General features: G+C 43.1%; 4 protein-coding genes and 1 long non-coding RNA gene across 8 annotated transcripts; 2 read left to right on the top strand and 3 right to left on the bottom strand.

The window, feature by feature from the left end:
• Positions 1 to 3,652: 3,652 nt before the first annotated feature.
• Positions 3,653 to 11,841, top strand: dzip1 (DAZ interacting zinc finger protein 1). 3 transcript variants are annotated; one of them, XM_085799872.1, is made up of 17 exons: positions 3,653 to 3,811; positions 4,061 to 4,669; positions 6,100 to 6,184; positions 6,389 to 6,504; positions 6,630 to 6,788; positions 6,878 to 7,015; positions 7,094 to 7,156; positions 7,240 to 7,344; positions 7,826 to 7,874; positions 8,160 to 8,210; positions 8,963 to 9,138; positions 9,257 to 9,461; positions 9,771 to 9,945; positions 10,443 to 10,804; positions 10,901 to 11,019; positions 11,123 to 11,282; positions 11,675 to 11,841. In XM_085799872.1, exons 1-17 carry the CDS (start codon positions 3,809 to 3,811, stop codon positions 11,767 to 11,769), a joined length of 2,670 nt encoding a protein of 889 aa, XP_085655998.1. In that variant the 5' UTR covers positions 3,653 to 3,808; the 3' UTR covers positions 11,770 to 11,841. The 3 variants fall into 3 exon arrangements, with proteins under 3 accessions (XP_085655998.1, XP_085656006.1, XP_085656016.1); XM_085799880.1 differs by having other exon boundaries at positions 6,145 to 6,184; XM_085799890.1 differs by having other exon boundaries at positions 3,691 to 3,862.
• Positions 11,842 to 13,181: 1,340 nt separating this feature from the next.
• On the bottom strand, positions 13,182 to 14,506 carry cldn10d (claudin 10d). Its single transcript, XM_085799942.1, has 5 exons — positions 14,245 to 14,506; positions 13,934 to 14,095; positions 13,760 to 13,841; positions 13,558 to 13,665; positions 13,182 to 13,464 (listed from the first exon to the last, which is right to left on the bottom strand). Exons 1-5 carry the CDS (start codon positions 14,474 to 14,476, stop codon positions 13,278 to 13,280), a joined length of 771 nt encoding a protein of 256 aa, XP_085656068.1. The 5' UTR covers positions 14,477 to 14,506; the 3' UTR covers positions 13,182 to 13,277.
• Positions 13,460 to 14,714, top strand: LOC146990826 (uncharacterized). The gene is made up of 3 exons (XR_015037753.1): positions 13,460 to 13,684; positions 14,235 to 14,477; positions 14,664 to 14,714. It is a non-coding gene; the product is annotated as an uncharacterized LOC146990826 (long non-coding RNA).
• Positions 14,715 to 15,340: 626 nt separating this feature from the next.
• LOC146990827 (claudin-7-like) lies at positions 15,341 to 17,805 on the bottom strand. Of its 2 annotated transcripts, XM_085799927.1 has the most exons (7): positions 17,577 to 17,805; positions 17,320 to 17,437; positions 16,358 to 16,497; positions 16,117 to 16,281; positions 15,938 to 16,025; positions 15,741 to 15,848; positions 15,341 to 15,643 (listed from the first exon to the last, which is right to left on the bottom strand). In XM_085799927.1, exons 2-7 carry the CDS (start codon positions 17,409 to 17,411, stop codon positions 15,499 to 15,501), a joined length of 738 nt encoding a protein of 245 aa, XP_085656053.1. In that variant the 5' UTR covers positions 17,412 to 17,437; positions 17,577 to 17,805; the 3' UTR covers positions 15,341 to 15,498. The 2 variants fall into 2 exon arrangements, with proteins under 2 accessions (XP_085656053.1, XP_085656042.1); XM_085799916.1 differs by having other exon boundaries at positions 15,416 to 15,643; positions 17,320 to 17,805.
• Positions 17,806 to 17,817: 12 nt separating this feature from the next.
• cldn10e (claudin 10e) lies at positions 17,818 to 20,856 on the bottom strand. Its single transcript, XM_085799901.1, has 5 exons — positions 20,453 to 20,856; positions 20,189 to 20,350; positions 19,561 to 19,642; positions 19,363 to 19,476; positions 17,818 to 18,319 (listed from the first exon to the last, which is right to left on the bottom strand). The coding sequence occupies exons 1-5, from the start codon at positions 20,682 to 20,684 to the stop codon at positions 17,911 to 17,913; spliced, it is 999 nt and encodes a 332-aa protein (XP_085656027.1). The 5' UTR covers positions 20,685 to 20,856; the 3' UTR covers positions 17,818 to 17,910.
• Positions 20,857 to 22,000: the final 1,144 nt, after the last annotated feature.

A 22,000-nucleotide genomic window follows, 5' to 3' on the forward strand; every position in this document is an offset into this window, starting at 1 on the left:
ACATGGAGGAGGGGGAAAAAAAGTGGAGGAGAGGTGGGGGGACATAGGGTCCAGACTCAAGCACTATCAATCACTATCTTTGAACTTCATCACCTCATTGAGATGGTGGTGAAAGCTGTCTGTCTCCACCCGGACAAAGCCTGTGAAGAGTCTTGTCCCCCCTCCTCTGCTGGCCTCGGGCCATCCCGACAGTCACAGACCCTGTCCCGAGGAATTAAAATCTCTATTTATCAGAACTCGACTGAAGCTGTCTGGGGAGCGGCTGGGGAAATGGCACACAGGCAGCTTCCTCCTCCAGCTGTGGGACTCTGATGGAGAGTTCAGTTCAGTATGATGGGATGTGGCCATGCACGCGGTGTCTTGACAGCATGTGTAGGAGGAAAAAAACAAAAAAAAACTCATCCTGGCTTCAAGCTTTGTGTCATTTTTGTGCTACACCAGTGCCATCACTTTCCAATAAGGCAATCAGTCTTTGGATATAGGCAGTGCATGTGCATATGTGTGGCTCCACCCTGCTGAGCGCCGGTCTCCATCAGCAGCAGCAGCAGCAGCAGACGATGTCTCCTCACACAGCCACAGAGAAGCCGCAGCAGCTGCAGAACTGAGATCAGATCTACACTGACATCTGCTGGTGAAATCGCACACATGACATGAAGTTATGGAAATCTACAGCTACAGCACACAGGAGGTGGACTATAGTTCAACAAAACACCAGCAAGGAAATATATCACACATCTTCATGGTGATGGAGCTTAGCTGCTCTATTCATGCTGTCTATTGCCAGCATTTTATTTATTTATATATTCATAATAATGTTTGTTTTTATCTTTTTGTTAAGCCCTTTGTAATCGTGTTAAAAGGTTATTATTCATTGACCCTTCCCACATGTAAATGTAATATATGTAGGCTACTTATATTGAATTTCTACCGGTATTTAAGTATGTATAAGATCATGATAAGATTTTAGAAACTGGAACAGTTGTATATGCTTCATACATATCATAGCCTACATTTCTGTCTTTCCAGACACCTGCAAGATCAACTGCGACTATGTAAACTGTAAGTGTTGATTTCAGTTCCACATTCATGCTATAAATTGAATTTGAAAACACTTTTTAGGGATGGAAAGTAGCTGAATAACTCCAATAGTGGACATTAAGACTTGTTCCTTTGACTGTACATCATGTATTGTATGTATCTTTTATTATTTGTGTGTAGGCTATTTGCAACAGTGTCAGGCTATAATAGCTACCGTATATAAAACTGGCAAGGTGACACATTTATCTATTTTTATTTTGTTAAGTAAATGTCCTGACTAATTATTAAAGCAGTGGCACCATGGCATGTTTTGTAATAAATCAGCCACAGGGTGGAGCCCATGTTCAGCACCATCTAGCTACTGGACTGGATCGAAAGTTTGAGAGGTTTTTGGGAAGAAGTCTTTGCATCCCTCTAGCTGCATCGATGGTTAATTCACCAATATCTTTCCCTGTTTTCTTTTTCTAATATTCTAATCGTGTTTTTTATTCGATCCGATTGCTTTCAGCTAAAGTGGGAGCCGCCTACAACCCCCCGACTCCCTCACCCCTGTTTTCTAGACTCCCCATTTCAAAGCTCAGCGGTCTGCTCGCTCCCTTCCCCCTCCACAGGCCGAGCTGCGTCCGTTCACTGCAATCACGCCGGAAATAAAGACGCCAGCCTTCCAGAATAAAGGGTTAAGTGGGGGCCTACTGCAGTTTTTCAGCAGTTCATCATTTAGATGAGTTGAAATAGATTTTTTTCTTCTTCCTCCAAACAATTTTGTAAACAATAGAAAAAATAACAGGTAGAAAGGGGACGGAATTAAATGCATAGATTATATTGCATTAATGCCAGTACATACAGTTTTGAATGCAAAATAAATTATAAATAAAAAGAAGACCAGAGGCTTTTCCAAAATGGAATGAGACAAGCGAATAACCCCAATATGTAAATGCTCAAATTGTATATACCGGGCACATGCAAATTAGAAGAATACAAAGGCATTGACATTGCATTCCCACAGGAAATTCAAGTATCCAGCTGTGTACATACAAATAATAATATAATATAGAGCATGGTCAGATGCGTACATGAACTGATGAAGCCTCTTGGATGAGAGGTGAAACGTCTTCCTAGACAAATAACTAAGTCCAGTTGCTTTCGATTTAACCTCCTTTGAAATATAGAGCATGGTAGACCAAATTAAAACGGATTAGAAAAGTAAAAAAAACAACAACATATATACACACTCTATACATCCATATAAATTAAGTACAACAGTGTGTTATGAGATAAAAAATACTAAAGAAATTGTGCCAAAGTAAAAATGCATAGGCTACTGTAGCCTATAAACTGTGCAATGGCAGTAAGAACTGTGCAAATACACCTGTACAATGAGTTTTTATTTATTTTTTCATGTCTAATTACTCTTCCTGTAACATTTCTCATCATCCACACTGTGTCTCAGGTTTCACCCTGTGGTAGGCCTACAAGATAGAGCACAGGTGTGTGATTTGCCCCTTAAGACAGACTGAAGATGGCTGTGTGGGCCGAAACGTTTTTGTCTTACTTATTTTTGTTTCTTTATTTTATTTTATCACCATGGTTGCACTTTTTTGTTGTTTGATGGACCATTAAATCTTTTTTGCATCCGTTAATCTCTGGTGGACATTGCCATTTTTGATCAGTGTGCGAGCCTTTTCCTCCTGTTGCTCTCAAATGTTTGCTGGCTTACACACCTGAAAAGAGGATTTTTTTTTTGGACAGTGAACAAGAGCGCAAACACCTTTTCTCCTTTTCATCATCCACACTAAAATAGCTTTTTAGAGAAAAAAAGAAGCATTTATAATATCAAGACTCGTATTTGTTTTATTTTGAAAGTATCAACCGGAAACTGTGTGGTTATCGTGTTCGAGCTTTTTTTTTTTTTTTAAGCTGGGACTCAGGAATGTGGAGACCAGCAGGCTCGTTACCCTCAAATCTCCCGGTGTCCCGTCGTTAGGAAACTTATCTTACCGACCTTACTTATCCTCACAAACACTCAGGTAAGTTATAATAACTGAGTGGTGCAATGTAAAAAACAAAAACTGAATTGCAGCAACTGTATATGATGTACAATTTGTGTTTTGTTTTGTTTTTTTAAACGTTGTTTTTAAACTTTTCCCCCAAACACGTTGACGTAAAAAACATGTCCGTTAGCTGACGTAGCTGCTTCGAAGGGCACGAGCCATTAGTAAAATAAAAAACTCTGTTGTAACTTGAGACTTTTGAAATATGCAATGACATGTTTTAGTAGAGTTTTTTAACCGGGTCTCAGGCAAGTTCAAGCATGTGTGGCTGGCCATTGTTTGGGGATGAGGGATGAAAAAAAACACAGCCTGCCCCGGCATGAGGATTGTGATTGTTTAGGGGGAAACATGATGCTGCTGTTAACCGTTAGCACGGAAGCTAAGGAGCTATGTGTCAGTTTTACATTTTAAAAGAAAAAGCAGGTATTTGTCATGGTATTTGTCTTTAAGAGCTTTTTTTTTTTTTTTTTTAATGTGTCTCTTCGTTCCCACAGGAGACACACTGTGGGGAAACATGGAGGTGTAATTTGCTTGCCGTTGTTTTCATAACATTTCTGTCCCTCCAGGGGGACGAGGCGGCGACGACGACGACGCTCGGCGATGTCTCCATGGTAACGCGGTGTTGTCGCGTGGTAGTGGAGTTCTAGAAGGGGGCGGGGCCGAACCGAGAGGAGAAGGAGAAGGAGACACGGTCCTCGAAAGGCAGCAATCAGCCGAAGATGGTAAGGAGAAGCACGGTCGGCTGCATCAGGACTGCACCGGCAGCGCTGTAGGTAGATGGACTGGTGAAATATCTGCTTTATTTATTTGTTTTACCTCGCTGCTGCAATTGATCATGTTCATTTTTCTTCCTCCCCCCTCTTCCTTCCTGTGATTGTGGTGTAAATGGAGCATTTAATGCTGATGTGAGTGGTTCAGCTGTTCGTCTTTTATTTTATTTTTTAAAATGTCTGTGTGGTTCTTTGTTGCAGCCATTTCATGACGGAGTCTACTACCCCTACACAAGTGACACCCAAGGGACCCATTCGTCAGCAGGGATCCCGTCACTGTTGAATTCCCCACTCAGCCAGCCCTCTGCGAACGGCCACCCCGCTGCTGCTCCTCCACCGCCCGCCATGACTCCATCCAGCGGCGCCTCCACCTCTCTCCCCTTCAAGTTCCGCCCCCGCAGGGAAAGCGTGGACTGGCGGCGGATTAACGCGGTGGACATCAACCTGGTGGTGAGCCAGCTGGACGTGGACGCGCTTCAGGAGCACGTCAACACTGTCACCTTCTGCAGCTTGGACGGGGAGCGATGCCAGAGGTGCCAGAGCCCGGTGGACCCGGCTCTGGTGAAGCTCCTGCAGCTGGCCCAGCTCACGACGGAGTGGCTCCTCCACTGCCAGGAGTTCCTCACCCTCAACCTGCGTGCCGCGGAGGAGAGGCTGGTGGCCGCCGGCAGGGAGCGCGAGCAGCTGCTGGGCCAGCACAGCAAACAGGAGGAGAAGATGAAGGCTCTGGCCACGGAGCTGAAGCAGAGGAAGAAGGTGATCCGTACCCAGCAGTCCCTGCTCACGCCTCGGATCATGAGCAGCCAGAAGGTACCGCTGACTCGCTAAACGCTCGCTCTCTGGGGGGCGGCGTCACTGGCCATCATTTGCATTTCACACATGTAATGGCAAGCAGGCAGCCAGCTCCATCACCCCCACCCCCTTTACTCCCCCTCCTCCGGGCTGCCGCTCTGTCATTGTTCCCAAAATCTATTCACGGCTCCCGCTTTGTCGATTTCAGGCCAGTGTTTGGAGAAAGAGAGAGAATAAAAAGGGAGAAAATGGTGAAGGATCCTCAGAATCTGACACTTTTTTGTTCTGAATACTGATTTCTGGGTCCTACCAGAGCTGTGGCGGCTAGGTTGTTTTGGTATGGTTATAATAAGCTTTATTTTCAGACTGGAAGGAGAGGATTTAGAGCTGGGGAGCAGATGGTGTCATCTGGTGGCAATTAGTTTTCTTAATCCACTTACAAAAGGGCGACAAGAGCAGTAATCAACACCGTCAGTTGACTCCCGCCCTCATATAAACATCCTTGTGTGTTGGTAAAGACGCATAGTTACTGTTGGTAGTGTATCAGCTGTAAGTGTCGTCTTTGTGAGGTTTATTTATAGCACAAATCAAAAAAAAAAAATCCCCCTCTGTTCCTCAAGTTGTGACCTGGCCGAGGGGTTGCCGGGGGCAACGGATATAGTGTGTCATGACAGCATGTGGTTGCTAGGTGTGCGCCGACGGCTCAGCCAGCAGAGGTGGCTCAATAATTGATAGAGAGGCCATGTGTACGCGTGTGTGTGTGTTTTTGCATTTGTTGCGCCTTGTCATAGTGACACAAACACAAAAACTGCAAAGAAAACTCACATTCAGGGCCGCCCCTTTGAAGACTAATTTAATTTCACTCCCAATTTCCACAGTTATTTCAGAGCAGCAGTGCAGCGGTTTAAAAACCTGCTCGACTGCGGCTCACGTCTCAGTGTCACGCGGCTGCAGTCGAGCCTTCGCTCCCATCTGGTGCGACGAGGTATCAGTAGCAGCAGGTTTAACATTGAATGAAGTCATGAGCACCAGCATTAAATGTACCGTATGATGTGTGTGTGTGTGTGTGTGTGTGTGTGGAGCAGAGGCAGCGTCTCCTCGCTCTCGTTGTGAAGTGTCAGTGAGCTGGAGCGCGGCGACGCTTGTGGCAGGGAGCAGATCAGCATCACTCACACTATCTGTCTGTTTGCAAACACATGGCCTGAACTCAGAGGATAGATGCTCCCGTCATCAGCTTCTAACCTCATTAACATATTCACATTCTCTTATAAAGTAGACACTATATAGATCCTTCCTATCCTGATACCTTAATGTGTTGTCGTTCTCCTCTTTACCACGTTATTTCGACCAGGACAGGTTGAATCCAGCTGCTATAGACTTGGTTTCTCCGTTTTAGAATGAACAAGATGATGTATTTAAATCTGTTTTGGTGTGTTTGTTTCTTATAGTGTCAACATTGTGAAAAATCCTTTCTCAATTCGGCCTTTCTCCAGAATCACATGCAGCGACGACATCCTGATGAGTATGAGACCCGTAAGTCAACTTGTCATTGAGGTTTGCTGACGATCAGAGAGAGAGAGGTTGTGTGATTAGCGTAGAAAAGGTAGGAGTCTGATAAATCACGAGCACAGGACAAAATGACAAAAAAGGAAGAAAACAATTTAAGAAAAGGCTTAAAATGCACTTGATGAAACAGATGCAGTGTTATTTGTTCCCTTTTTTATGCTTCCCCTCCAGAGTCGCGGTCGGACAGTGAAAATAAATCTCAGATCGACAGCCTCAAGCTAGAGATCAGCAGCCTGAAGGAGCAGATCGCTCAACAGCAGCAGACCTTACAAGACAAAACAGCTCAGGTAGGAAAACAGGAACATCGTCACACACCTGGCATCTTATACAGGATTGAATGAGCATGTTTAAGTTTCAAGTGATCTCCAACTTTATAGACACTAATGACGCCTACTGTTTTGTGTAATCCCAGGAAAAGGAGCAGCAGTCGATGCACAAGGAGCTGCTGAGGGAGCTGGACCGCTTCAAGGCCGAGGAGATGGCTCGCATGGACAGAAAGATAGAAGACAGCAGGGTCGGCATGCGCAGAGAGATGGAGTTCCTGTACACCCGAAACATCCAGGCTCTCAATGTAGGAGAAAGGATACTCGGATAAAAACCTCCAGTAGCTTCATCTGCTCGTCAGGATGTGACAGTTTCACGTGTGTTTTTTATTCATAGGAAGCAAATCAGAACCAGACGGCCAAGCATGAAAAACCACCCAGCCCTGTTCAGTCGCAGCCTGAGAGAGACCTGGACATCTACAAAGAGATGCAGATACAAGCCATCCAGAAGCTGGAGCGCCAGATGAAGAAACAGGTCAGAGTCGGAGGATGCTCATGTTTTCTAACCTACAAGTGATTTCATGACCTCACACGTTCAAATAATCTTTTACAGGATAATAAGTGGGAATCCAGGCTGCATGAAATTAAAGCCCAACATGAGGGTGAAAAGAATCAGGTATAGTTGAATCATAATTATCTAAATGTAGACTATTAAACAGTTGTTTGGTGAAAATAAATCCTCTTTCTTTTGTTCTCCAGCTGCTGAATGAGCTGAGCAGGATGCAGTCGTCCGTGTCGGAGCAGCAGGAGCTGGGGAGGAGGCTGCAGGAGAAGGAGCAGACCATCAAGGCTCTGAGGGAGCAGGTTAATACTAATACACACACACACACACGTCACCGCCCACAGCGATTATGTCGGCGGAGGAAGTGAGGCGGAGGGTCGGCCCTTGTTCAGGATTTCCTGTATTTGCTGCAAGGGCTCATATCGAGCTGGACTGAGATATGACGTTACTGTACATTTGACAGGAGCCACAGAGCAGCTGCTCTGATCAACTCCTTTCATATTTAATAGAGGTGGGGGCAATATCTGAGTAATATTATCAGCTATCAGGATGTGTATCTGGATTACACACAGTATATACACTGTTTCCTGTGAATCCTTTGTGTATTTGTAGCCAATTTGAGTCTCATGCTAGACTGTCACTCTTAATAAAAACTAATCACAGAATATGAATTGAATTATACCAAACCATAAAATGAATACAGTTTGATTCCTTTTTTTTTCTTCTGCTGTTGGATCATAATTTTGAGCTTCTTTAAAATAAAATCATCTTTTCAATTTACAGGTGAGGAATATTTCTGCAAATCCACCCACCAAAGTGGTGGAGGTACCAGGTACGAAAAGCTTTTATTAATTTTCCATCAGAAAAGGTTAAAACGGAAGGAAACTGTATGTTTGTTTGTTTTGTTATTATTGAGCAATTTAATATAAAAACCCTAAGAGAGGATAATTACAATGATACAGGTGAAAATTAAATGCAATATAAAAGTGCAAAAAACAAGACATTAGGGGATTCATTCAGGAAAACAAAAGCAGAACAATACCAAGTTCATCATAAAATGGAGCAGTGAGGGGAACTGTCTGTATGATCCTAAGTAACACTATTGTGTGTTTTCCAGTGACGGTCAGTGCGCCAGCGCCGGAGCCCAAACCAAAGAGAACTGTACACGGTGAGTTAATGGGCACAGATGTAAACACTGTCACTGTCAGAGAGGCTGAGCATGAGCTTTCCTGCATGGAGGATTTATGTAAAGCTGTTTCAGGGAGCAGTTCTCTCACCACATTCCCTCTCCCGTTAACTCCTGTTTTGTCTGACTCCCTGACTTCCAAATGACCGTTCACCTCGTGTGCTGTCCAAATAGAGGAGCCAGTCTTTGCTCTTAACCTGGATCCTATACAGGAGCTGTCAGAGGAGGACAAAGGTAAAAACGGACGGCAGAAGCAACGGAGCCGCTCAACTGCATGCTACCTGCATGGATGCATCAGTCTGGTCTGGGCTAGTGTTGTAGTCAAGACCAAGATGTGGTTTCAAGACCGGTCTGGAGTACTACAACACTAGTCTGGGCAGCTCCTTCTTTGCGTGTCTCTGAGATCGGCTGAGATCATCTTCACTCTGACATGAGAGGCATTGACCATCATCTTATCACAAGGAAGCTTTGTAGAGAGCCAGCTCATGCCTGCTGTGTCAGTTACATCCATCTGTCTTGTTGTCTTGTCCGTGGCCAATCAGTATGTCCACATCCTCCTCTCTTGCCTTCCTCCATGACGGTCACATCCATCCTCTTGATTGACCCTGTGGCATGGAGCTTGCTGTGAAGACTGCAAGAATGCATGCTTTTTATTTTTTACTGTGTGTATAAACTGTGCCTGCGTTTAGAGCCTGAGTCTCGACAAAAGACTGAGTGAGAGTTTCTCTTCACAGAGTCGAGCAGCATCTCTGAGAGGAGGCCGGTGGAGAAGAAGCCGGAGCCCGTACCGGAGAAGAAGCAGAAGACGAACACCAGCGCTTTAAAAACCAACCCCGACATCAAGAGAGAGATCCGGCAAGAGCTTGAGCAGGCTGTCACGCAGAAGCTGGAGCACCTGGGGGTCAAACCTGTACGGTCATGAAGTTTTAAGATGCTCTATACAACATAAAGTCCATACAAAATACTGTGTACTGATATAACAAGACTAATCAGATTCTCTACTTTGTATTCCCTCTGCTTCCTCTCAGGGCCAGAGCGGTCTGAAGACCAAGGAGCTGAGCTCCATCCTGGCCAGGATGCAGTCGAAGCGGGGCAGCACTGCGAAGGGGATGCCTGACTACTGGCGCCAGCGGGAGGAGATAATCCACACTTTGGAGCAGAAGCTGGGCGAACAGAGGAGAGGCAGCGCCCCTGCTGCTGAGTCACAGGCCAGATCCAGACACTCAGTTCAAGGTACTTCCCAGGGCTGAGTCATCAAAAGGCCACATGGCACAACATGACATCATCTATTTACACTCGTTATAATCCTACTGCACTACATTGTAAATTAAGTCAATTTCAGGGAAGCAAAGAGACATTTCAGTTTTGTTTACCCTGATATGTAGTAATTGGTTTTAAATGTGTCTACATCCAACGCTACCAGTCTGATCTGTTAAAGCCTGTTTGCTGCCACCTAAGCTGATTTAATCTCCAACATGCTCTCAGAGACTGAGCCGCTAATTGTGTTTAACTGTGTTATCTTTTTGTTTGTTGGCGTGTCAGTTCTGCAGATCCGACCTCGGTCCAGTAGCCTCTCCTCCAGAGCCACCCACGTGACATCGGGCCCTGCTGTCAAACAGGCAAAGACCCCCCAGCCAGCACCGAGGACCAAGAGCAGCACCCAACCCAAGACATCCACACCCAACACGAAGGCAGCTGTGAAGACCTTCACATCCAGGTGAAGAGGAAAGCTTTGTGTAAAATTTAAAAACCGATTTGAATGGAGAAGACGGTACATCAAGTGTGATTTATATTGTTTATTTAACAGGGACAATGCAGAATATATTTATTGTTCCAGATGAGTTCAAGCTAAAAATCCGACTAGGAGTTTTACTCTTATAAAATATGGGTTGTAGTTATTACAAAAAGTGTCCATGTAAACCCACCTATAGAGGTTGAGCCAATGGATTTTGCCATTGATCTTTACTTCATCCTGTTATAGCTGCGATGACAATCACAGTCGACTCAGTGCTGGAGAGTTGCTGCTGCTTGGATTAGATGTGGACACTGTGGTTTTAGTGTGAGCTCTGACAGGACTTAGTGGTTTCTAACAGACACTTGTAAGATGTTGACTTTGGCAGATACATTTCACCAGTATTGACTTTGTACAGAGATTTATTCTTCAACATATTTAATATATCTGTGTATCTGTGTTCACCTTCCTGTGGCTTTAAGGACCCCTCCTTTCAGTTCAAATGAGGAATCTGAAGAAGACGACGACACAGACATGGAGGAGGAGCCGCCCCAGAAACCCCAGAGGGGCAAATCACCACAGCTCAGACAGAGCCAGGCGACCCCAGTCCAGATCAGAGCCAGTCCGGTCCAGGCCAGGCCGGCTGCAACCAGGCAGCCCTTCTCCTCCAAGCCCCAGCAGTCCTGGGGGTCAGCGGGTGTTGTGACCAAGACAGCAGTGTCAAAGGTGGAGAGCGATGAGGACGACTGGTCTGAGGTCAGCGAACTGCAGGAAATTGACCCCAGACAGCTCCAGGGCTACAAAGACCAGAATGGCAACGTGGATAAGAAAAACTTTGGTAAAGGTAGGTTCAAAACTGCCATCTCAAAGTTAAGTTTACTATTTTCATCTTCCCTAACCCTTCAAATTAAATATCATTAATATATTTTATGAATTGCAGAGAACAAAATCAATGTCCTGGCCAGAAAAATGGAGCAGTTTGCAGACAGAGCCGTGAAGAAACCAGTAGGGGGCGTCAGCATCTTACCAGAGAGAAAAGATGAGGTGCAGGAGCTCACGGTGAGAGGACGAGACCTGGTGACATACTTCTGCAGTAAACTGAGCAGTGTTGGTCTAAACCAAGTTTTACTGAATGGTGAACGTGTGAATATTGTTTCTGCAGTACACAGATCTGGAGGAGAGCAGTGAGTGGATGGTCTCCTCCTTAGAGGACAGACAGGAACCGTCTAAACCGGCTCACAGCTCTGGATTACTGAGGAAGAGTCTGGACTCACCCAGCACCAGCGTCTGGGGGACGTCCACAGGAAAGGCTCCAAAATCAGGTCAGTTCCTTATTTGTGGAGTCTATGAGAGGAAATATTGAGGTGTAATGATCCTGAAACCTCGTCCTGTCTGTGAATGAGTCAGGGTTCGTACGTTTTGAGAAAACCTGGAAAAGTCATGGAGTTTGAAACTGTCATTTTCCGGGTCGGGAAAAGTCATGGAATTGTTCTCTCACTTAGTAATAAAAGCCTAAGTAATTTGAATGTACATTGACCAAAAAAAGCAACGTTATTCAGTCTCAGAACAAATATTTGTGTATTTCTGCTGGTGTTTGTTTAGTGTATTGTAGTGTAGTCTTTGAAACTTGCTGCCAAAATTCATAGAAATTTGTCTGCTTAAATGTGCATGCACCCTGATGAGTGAAGTAAACTGTTTGCTGTGTCGTTCCCAGGAGGCCTGACTGAAGCCGGGACAGGAAGCACTCTGAAGAGCAGCCTGTGTTCCCTCAGTGACATCAGTGACTCTGAAGACATAAGCAATAAATAATAAACAATAAAGCCTGTAGCTGATCAGGTGATGTAGCACTATGCCAAGCACAGACACAAACACCTCACTCAACTACTCTGACGTCTACAGTCCATGCCACAAAGCCATATTTTATACTTTTATCACATTGAAGCTATGATACAGATATGAGCAATACTTAAAGGGAAGTAGTCTTTTCATGATTCTGATTTTTGTGTAGAAAAGACAGATCGTTTGTCACATACGTACATAACAGATAAAAGAGATTCCAATTGGACTTTTTTTTTTGTCTTAATTTAAGCCTGGTGCCAATCTTTTGTTTGCCTTACACCTTTTCAGTGTTGAACTTGTAATAGATTCAGTTTTGTATACTCTGACACTAAACCAACACTCCAAATGAAGTACTGTATGTGGGTTGTGTAAAATTTTGTATATCAAATTTTATAAATTGCTAAATAGAGTGAGGAGATGTGGTTTTGTATAGAAAATATTTATACATTAAATAAAAGACGTCTCTGTGGAACATTTTTGTGCAAATTCATATGTGGAAACATGATGATCCATTTTTTTCTTTCTTTTATAGATAATCCTATATTGTTTTTCCTATATCTTTCCTTTTAATTCCTAAATTTTTCTTTATTTCCTAGATCTTTTTATTTCTTAAATCTTTCTTTTGTTCCTAGTTTTCCTTTCTTTATTCTTTCTTTTTCATTTTACTGCAGAGTAACCATGTGCACTGTTATGAACTCGTGGCCACCTTGATTGACAGGTTGTTGCTGCTGCTATAGGTGTTTAGCATTAGTTAATTTGTTTTTCCTTTCGGGACGGAAAAAATATTATTCCCATTTTTAGCTATGCAAAACTTTCAAAAATGTTTGTATGCAGATAATAAAATTATATATTTAATAGAGAATCAAGATATACAAAAGCTTTTCCATTGAGTCCAGTTACAAAAATGATACATGAAACAATGATAAACTTGTTTATATCTGAGTTTTTATACAGTATTTTCAGTATTTTTCGTTTTGTTGATAAACTGTAGTAGAATCGTTCATTAACTTGAAAATTTCCAAAGTAAATGCGGCAAATTTGTGAAAAAAAACAAAAATAATCGCATGACTAGATTGTCTAGATTGCGTAAAATGTACGGTCAGGTGAATAAAGCACAGAGCGCTGAGGAGTTGTGCAAGCAGTTTTTAATGTTGTAAACAAACACATGCTTTGATACTTTCCAGCTGGAAGATAATGAATTATGCGAAAATGTTTTTTTTTTTTTTACAAAACCTCAGCAGATTGATGTGAAAGAAAGAAGGACAGTATTGCCAACCTCTAAATACAAATGTTTAAATAAGAAAAAAACATGTTCTGCTTTGCATACAGGTCAGCTAATGGACTGACGAGTGTTGCTTCCTTCTGGTATCAGTCAACTTCATCTCCTTCTTTGAAAAAAAGCCAATTGAAGTATTTCTCAACTGTGCCTCCAAAGTCTTTCCAGTCACTTTCTGGACTCTTAGTTTTTAATCTGCGGCTCAGACGAAGCTGTCCCTGCTGAAGGTCTTGGGGGTCCTTGATGTGGTTCTGGTTGCCTGGCTCTTCCTGCCCTCGTAAAACAGCGGCGGCACCAGAGTCACTCTGGACGACGAGGCCGGCAGCATGTAGGTCCGTCTGGTCCTGGCCGTGGCGTAAGACACCGGTCTTCGAGGCCTTTTTTGGGTACTGTTGATTGAGATAGGAAGTTATTGTGAAGTAATTCTCAGTTTTCTCTTCTCGTGTGGTCCAAACTTTAGATAATAAAGGTTTGGTATTTACCTTGAGGGGATACCTTCTCTCCCAGAGAAGTAACTCATCACTCCTCCTCCAGAGAGGAGAAGGATGGTGCCTCCAAAGCCAACGAAAACAGCTGCTCCAATTTCAAATCTGACCAACAAAAATTCAGGTGTGTTTGGTTTATATGCACTTTTTCTCTTCCAATATCACTTTTCATATTCATACTGCTGCAAAAGCTACTCACTTCTGTGCCCTGAAATTTGGGTCTAAGTACTCTCTCACGACTTTGTTGGTCCACCACGAGTAGAGGATCAGACCACAAGAGCCTAACAGGACATAGGGCATATTTTTAGTCTCTTCTGCTGCTAGAAAGTTGAAAATTTCTCTAAAAAAAGATGCAAATATATACCGTTCTTACCTGAAATCAGGTAGGTTAGAGCACCTGCAAAGGTCACCCTTGCGTTGGCGATCTCTGACCCGCCTATTTTAGTGCATTTCATCCCAATGAGTGTTAGGACGCCTCCAAAAAAGCCAGTGATGACGGCGATGACCGCCAGAGCTCTGCAGGCGTGCAGGTACACTGAGAGGAAACAGGCAAAACAGAAATGTTTCTCAGTGTTCCGGCGTTTAGCCAGTATCATTTTCTCTAAACAGGGACTGTATGAGCCAGATTTATTCTTCTAATCTCAGATATAATAGCTTGTTATTGTATTTTTCAGATGGTCCTACCAGGCAGGCCCAGCATGGAGGGGTAGTCCTTGCAGTCGGACACCCCAGTGGTGTCGGAGATGCAGTCCTTCCACAGGTTGGAGTAGTAGTTGGAGGTGGTCAGCACGATGCTGCCCACCTCGGAGAAGGTCCAGTACTCGGTCGGGAGGGTGGAACACACCAGGATCCAGCCGCACAGACAGGACACGAAGCAGCCGACCTCCATGTACATCACCACCGTCCTGGACACCATGGTGAGCGTCGACCCTCAACCAAAAACTAGGAGAAAAAATTCAAAACTAACAAAACTATAGGAAGCCTTGAGTATAGAGATTAATGTCCGGGCTTTAACGCCTCCTCAGTGTGGGAACGTGTGTGTGTCTGTGGCATTGCTGATGTGCAGGAGTGGATGTTTGCTTGTGTCTCATCTTATCTGTTAGACGGTTTTGCTCAGTAAGCATCCTTCATGTTCCCAGGACTCAGGCAGGAACAGTGAGGGATGATGACGTCTTCCTCAGTCATTTTCCCACTTTCAAACTTCTTTTCTTGATTTCTGAGCTGTTCATGACTACAAAAGCAGAAAAGTAATTAATAATAACTTTTATTTTTTTTGATGAAGGTGAAAAGTTAAGGAGCTAAGTGTTTATGTGTATATATATAGTGAAATCAGAAGGTATTCAGTCAAAGAAACACACATTAAGAGACTTTTGACTGTAAACAATATCAGAGTTTAACATTATCAGTTTAACACTAATGCTCTGTCTATGGTTATATAGATAAATATGAATAAGATGCAACAATTTAAGAGTTTTTTATTTTTTATTTTGGTGAAGTTGTGAAAAATGACCACTGTAGAATGAAAGATATTGTTTGTCATTTTTACATTTTTGCATTTACAAGCAGATTTTTATCGTCTTTGAATCACTGTGTATTTGAAAAAACAGGAGTGAGACTCTGGACACTGAGGTCTTGACCTTTGTGTTGTCTCTGAGTTTGTTCCTTACAGTTTCAGATCAGGTTACACATGATGGTTTAGAACATTTTCTGATGATGTTTACACTTAGAAACTCTCTCTCAATGTGATTGTGTCTTGTAGGATTGTAGATAAGATCATCTGTTGCATTTCATTAAAAGTAAAAATTACACATTTAAAAATAATTTAAAGCAGCGAACTGGTTGCTGTAACAAAATATAGACATTTTATTTTTCCGTACTACATCCTTGTTTATACATTTGTTGCATCTTGAACTGGACATTTCATATGAATGTGCTGCTTTACACAATCACGACAGAAGCCACTTTGTATGCAGAGACACTTTGGGAGTAGTTTGACCCTCTTGATCTTCCGTAGCTGTGTTTTCTTCTTCCAGACTCTTCTTTTGCTTCGTTTTCTCTGCTAATGGGAACCATGGGATGTCTGCTGCAGGGATACAGAGGATGGTGTTCAATTAGAAACAATATTAACAACAAAAAACCACAACCATGAAATCAGTCAGGGAAACGGTGCGTTCACAAACCTCTCCGGGTGTTTAACAGCCAGTACAGTTGCACAGTGAATTGTGCAGCCAAGGAAAATAAGGAAACTCCCCACGAGGCCCAGATATAGAGGCACTCCAATTTCGTAGCTGTGGAGACAACAAAAACAACAACACACTGTCTTAAAAGTTACTTTATTATCGGTATTAATAAGTGTTATTTAAAGACCAAATGTTACCTCAGTTTTGAAGGATCTGCTTTGCTGTGTAAAAACGCTGCAAGCACTCTGTTTATGTACAAACAATAAGCAGCCACGTCTGATCCACCTGCATGAGGGAGCACCGATGACTCATGGGAAAAAAAAGAGGACAAACAAGACAGGGAATGCACAAAAAAAAGCAAACAGTTCATACTCACAGCCAAACAGGTGGATAGCAGATGCTGTTATTAGCAGCTGGTCGTTGCTTCTCCGGCCTCCTCCTCCGATGTGCGTGCACTCCATCCCAAAAAACGTGAGCACCGTGCCGACCAAGCCCAGACACAGGCCGATCATCAGCAGCCCCCTGACAGCCTGGATGTACGCTACACAACAACAGATAATAAGACACACACACACACACATCTTAACGAATCACTAATTATTTGTGTGTGTGCCCACGTTTGACCGTCCACAGGACCCCGAAGTCCACACAGTTCACCAGATCAGTGGAGTCCTGGTAGCAGTCCCTCCACAGGCCAGACCAGTACCAGGCGGTCACCACCACAGAGGAGCCGGCCTGCCCCCCCAGCTGAGCCACTCTGCAGTGAGTTAACACATGAATGAACAAACACACACACACTACATTTCCCATAATGCAGCTCAATAATGAGTTTCATTAATTTCTCTCCATACCGCTCTTAAAAAAAAGGGTTGACTCAGCATTTAACACCACAGTCAGTGTTGGTTTTTATTATTCTCAGTTACATAAGTCTGCTGTATCATATCCTGTCATTTTAAACAGCTTCCATAATTAACTTTACAGTTCAGTTCAGCTTTATTATCACACAGAGGGAAACTTGTTTTGCAGAGCGAGCAAAAATCACAAGGACAGTAACAACAAAAACCATAAAAACCACCAACCAACCAATAAAAAACAAAAACAAACTGTTTTAAGACGTAAAGTGCATCACATGAGTGGGGCAGTGCGAACTGATTGCACTTGCTATGAAGGAGCATTTGGCCTTTTCCCCTGAATCTCCGTCCTGGACACCAGTTATTTTTGCTGGCTTTATTTACAATCTTTAACATGCGGTTCTTGTTTTATTTTGTGAAGAAAACTTTCAGCTTTACAGTATAAAACTGGTTTATTTACTTATTTACAAATAAATCCATAAGAGCTTCGTTTTAACAAAGACGTGCAGTCGTTTGATACCTGTTGAACATGAAGCTAGAGCCACTAGTTATTAACTTAGCCTAGCATAAAGAGACTGAAGTTAACCAAACCTGCCCAACAGCTATTTTTTTTAATTTAGCAGCCGGCTAAAAAAGAAAATAAAAAAGCAGTTTCCTTATGAACAGAGCTCCTGTTTCCAGAGAGCTGTCTTTTACACTAATTTTCAACTGTCTTGTTGTTTCCTCACCTCCAGCGGTCCAGAGCCAGCGTGCAGCCCACCAGGCCCCAGCCCAGCGTGCAGAGCAGCAGGCCCAGGATCTGAGCCACTCTCCTCCACATCCCCTCACTCTGGTAAATACAACACCCTGCGCCCATGACATACAAATAGATACTCAGCTGTTCAGAGGTTGTAGCACTTTATTTCACTTGGTTTTCAATGTCTACAAGACTTAAAATCAAGTGGAGATATAGAGCTAGTAAAGCAAGATGTGAAGGCCGTCTTACCTCGTAAAGAAATGAGTCCAACAGGGATTTTAAGAAAATAAAAGCCACAAGGTTTATCTCAGATTAAAGCCGTAGAGTTCCTGTTCTTTCACTGCTGCTGGTGTATTTATGTGAAGCAGACACAATGTTTACTGTCAACCAGACCTGTCAGGTGGAGTTAAGGGTACACAGACCGACACTAATGTGTAACTAAAACGTACAGATAAGACAATTAAAAAGCAGATCAAAGATAAAAAAAAGAAAGATTTTATTGATACAAAACACAAACAGTTGAATTTTCTCATGTCCCTCACATTCACTCCCATCTGTCCTCCACACAATATGTCACACTCATTCAGATAAAAGAGTTTTTAATGAACGGAGTGGTTTCTCCCGTGGAGCTGCCTGACAGTGACGACACTGTGCGGCGGCTGCTGCTGCTGCTCCTCGACTCAGACAGACTCGATATGCTGGACCTCGACGAGAGGCCGGACTCCGACCCCGACCCAGATCCCGACCGCGATTGCGACCCTGCAGACCTGGTAGTCCGTCCTGTCTTCGACGACCGCCCAGACTTGGCGGTGCGTCCGGATTTGGATGTGCGTCCCGATCCTGAGGAAACGCCGGACACGTCTGAGCGCTCGGACCTGGACGACAGCTCGGAGACAGAGGACAGTTTGGTCTTGGAGGTGATCCCAGACACTGTGGACAGAGCAGTGGTGGACTTGTTTTGCTCGGGATCTGGCGGCTGGACTTTGATGACCCTGAATAAACAGAGAGAGTACAGAGGTCATGAGTCTGGGTTTCCCAGTGCACCAAAAATAGACTTTTTATCAGTTAGAGTCAATGACCATGACAGCTTTGAAGACAGCAATCAGATGGTCCAACCAGTAATGAAATATGTGTCTATATGTTAGATTGTGAGAACTAAAAATTACATCAATATTAGTGCTAGTTTGAAACTATTAGAATCTTAATATGCTAAACTAAAATGATAAAGATGATAAACATCAACATATCAGCATTTTGATGTTAGCACATTGTCCTTGCCCTTCAGTTCAAGCAACATTAGTATTTAATTGTGAGGATGTTTGTCTCCCACCGGCTCCTGGGGTAAATAAATAGCTCGTTAGCTGCTAAATGCTCAATTATGTTCTTTAGCTGGTTGCTAACCTGTTTGGAGCTTGGCAGGATTGTGCACAGCTGGCTCTCTTGAGCTTTTAAACAACTGTGTTGACACATTTTAGATGAATAACGATACAGTAAAAGATGCTAGAAGCTGTGATCGATTGTTAGTATGACAATAATACAGGTTATTGCTTCTTTGAGGAATGAAATGACTATACTATCTGTTTACTTAAGTTCTGTGTGTCACTCATCAGCTGTAGATCGTCTCTGGACTTTGGAAAAGGAGGGAAAAGTGAGAAATTGTGTCTTACGTAAATATAGGTATTGATCAGCACTAGTGTAGATTTATGTTCTCTGAGTGCCATGTGTTGTTGAAACTGATTAATAGCACGCAGTTTTTTCTTTCCTTATTTAATGAGGGAAGCTTTTAAAACACTAAACTCCTGTTGTTTACACCAGTGGCCTCAGGCGGAGAAGGAGTGTACCCACACTGAACATCTGCACTCTACCAAGTTCTTAAATCTGCTCTGCCAACACAGACTCATGAATCTGGGATAATGAGTCCCTGCACTGCAGCGCTGGTATTTATTGAGGAAGTGGAGAGCGGACTTGTTTATTCACTTTGCTGCCCTGATAAGTTACAACACCAACAACAACAACATGTGTTAGCAGCACTCACGTGGTCTCGTGGTTACAGAGCGGCTTGCACACAGACCACAGGTAGAAGAAACCGCCGGTCATGTGGAAAGATGAGCCGACCCAGCCGAGGAACAGAGGGGTGCCGAGGTCATACCTGGGAAGATCACACCGTTTAAAAAATGTCTCTTCTTGCTGGATCAGGCTGAAAGATATTAAACATTTAATAACATTAACTTACTTTAGTCCACTAAAATCAGGGTTGAAGTATTCCACAGAAACATACTCTGCATAAACAGCGTACCCACTGATGGACAGCAGACCTGAGGATAGATCATGAGGGGAGAAGATAAATGAGGTGAAATCAGGCTCAAAGAATTCAAATAAATTAGATATAACATTTTTAGTAGAGCATATCTGTTAGTGTTCATATGAAAAAAATGCGATAGACCTATTTGTTTTTCATTTTTACTAATAATAGGATTAGAGGATAATAATATATGATGCTTACTTTTTGATATCTTTGGCTAATTGTGTAAAATTATATGTTTGTTGTTTTAAATTCTCCACATTAATCTAGTAATTAGATAACAAAATGAAGATACAAGAAAGCTGTAAATATGGGCACTACAAATGGAAACTTTAATTGCATATAAACAATCTGACCACCAGAATTATTTGCATCTAATTAATGATAAATGAACGTCCTGTTATTACATTTATTTATTTGTTTATTTGAACGTGACAGTGCACATTAATGGACATGAGAACATGTTAATATGCTGGATGCCGTCCGTAGTCCCAATAACATAAAAACAGTTAAAACAATACACAAAAGGCAACAATTGATAAAGATGGACTTTTATTACCGCTGATTATGTGACACCATCCTCCGGCGTAGATCTTCTTGTACTTGGACCGGTCTTTCCCCCCGAGGAAGGTGCAGTCCATGCCCAGCAGACTGAGCACGAAGCCCAGCATGCCCAGGCTGAGGGCGGCCATCAGCAGGCCGCGCACTATCTGGATGTGACCTGGCAGCAAGAAGACGCAAACACGTATTAATGGAAAGAAATAAGTCTGTTTTTTTTAGTTAGTTAGTTTTTTGTAGATAGACAGAGCTTGAACCAACCTACCCTCCACAGACCAGAGCACGGGGTAGTCGTAACAGTTGCTGACAGCAGTCGAGTCTGTAAAGCAGGATCTCCACAGGCTGGACCAGTACCAGGCCACCTTGATGATAGAAGACCCCCCCATGCCCCCAATGGAGGTGATCTTCCAGCCCTCCATGGCCATAGTGCAGGCCACAAAGATCCAGCCCAGCACCGTCATCAGGAACCCCCAGATCTGGACCACTCGGACCTGCATTGCAGCTCTTATTGAGTCTGTTCTGTTTGTGAAATCCTTGATCACACGATCCACAATCTGATTGTCAACGCTTTCTCCTTTCAGATGGCAGTCATGTCGCCTCCTCCGACCCCGGCTGCTGCTCCTCTGAGGAGAAGAAGGAGAAGAGGACGACTGGATCACAAGTACGAGACAGAGGCGCCGTGTTGTTGTTGTTCGTCAGGTTTCGCTGCACATGTGGGTGAGAGACATCAGTCACTCTGGTTCCCATGAGCCACAGTCGTGAGTTTGAATCAAGACTCAGCATGGATCTCAAATTACAGAAGACATTGTGACCCCATCAGACCAAAACATTAGTCATACATCTTAGTAAAATTTTCATCAGTCCTGTAGTAAATGACATCATCTTACAGTTACAGGTAAAGCAGCAGAGGCCAAAGACATCCTGACTTATCCCTAACCCACCTTCAGTTTTAAATCAATCATTCTGTTTAAAAGACATAACCCCGGTGACATCATAGGCGTTTTTTCTCATATTTAATCGTCACAGTTTGATTGGGCTGCTCAGAAGTGGGCGTGGCTTTGTGGACACAGCATGACATCAGACAGAGAGTGAGTGATGCAGCTGTTTGTTGTGTCTTCTAGCCGGAAAATCGAGTGCGATTGATCCACATCCTGAATCGTATTTGATAAGATACTTATAAGTAACACATTTTCTGAAATATTATGAAGTTCTCAAGAGAAGAAAATACGTGGTTTTGCTATAAGACAAAAAAATATTTAAGATTTCCAAAACTTACTTTTGCATCTAGAAAGAGATACTGGTAGCCACATTTTTATTTCACCAGAACATAAACTGTGCAGTATTGTGTTTACAGGATAAATAGTGCTTATCTTCAACTGATCTTCATGTGTAAAATTGTTGCATTGTGCTTTTAAATTGCTGAATCTGGTCCATTTAGGATTAAAAATAAGTCTCTACGTCATATACAATAGTTTTACAATATCATAAGATAATTCACATAATTCTGACCTTTACCTGTAATAACACTGCTGCTGCCGAGGCAGCTCGGAGCATCTGTCTTGACTTTGCCTGCGGCTTTAAGCTGCTAGTTGTTATTAATTTTACCAGGAACTCACTGTGCTGTAGGTCCCATGATTTTGCGGCACAACGTCTTTGTGCTGTTGTGATTAGAGTTAAATCTGAGGTAATGAGAGTTACAGGGAGTGATGAATGTTCCTTCAGGGATGAATGAGCTCCTCTTTGTTTCTGAGTCCCCTCGGCTTATGGCAGAGTTATTGGTTATGGTGGGGAGATATTGGGAATAGACTTGATC

This window comes from Trachurus japonicus, chromosome 2, assembly GCF_045865225.1.
Source record: "Trachurus japonicus isolate A0001 chromosome 2, Traja_1.0".
Lineage (NCBI taxonomy): Eukaryota > Metazoa > Chordata > Actinopteri > Carangiformes > Carangidae > Trachurus > Trachurus japonicus.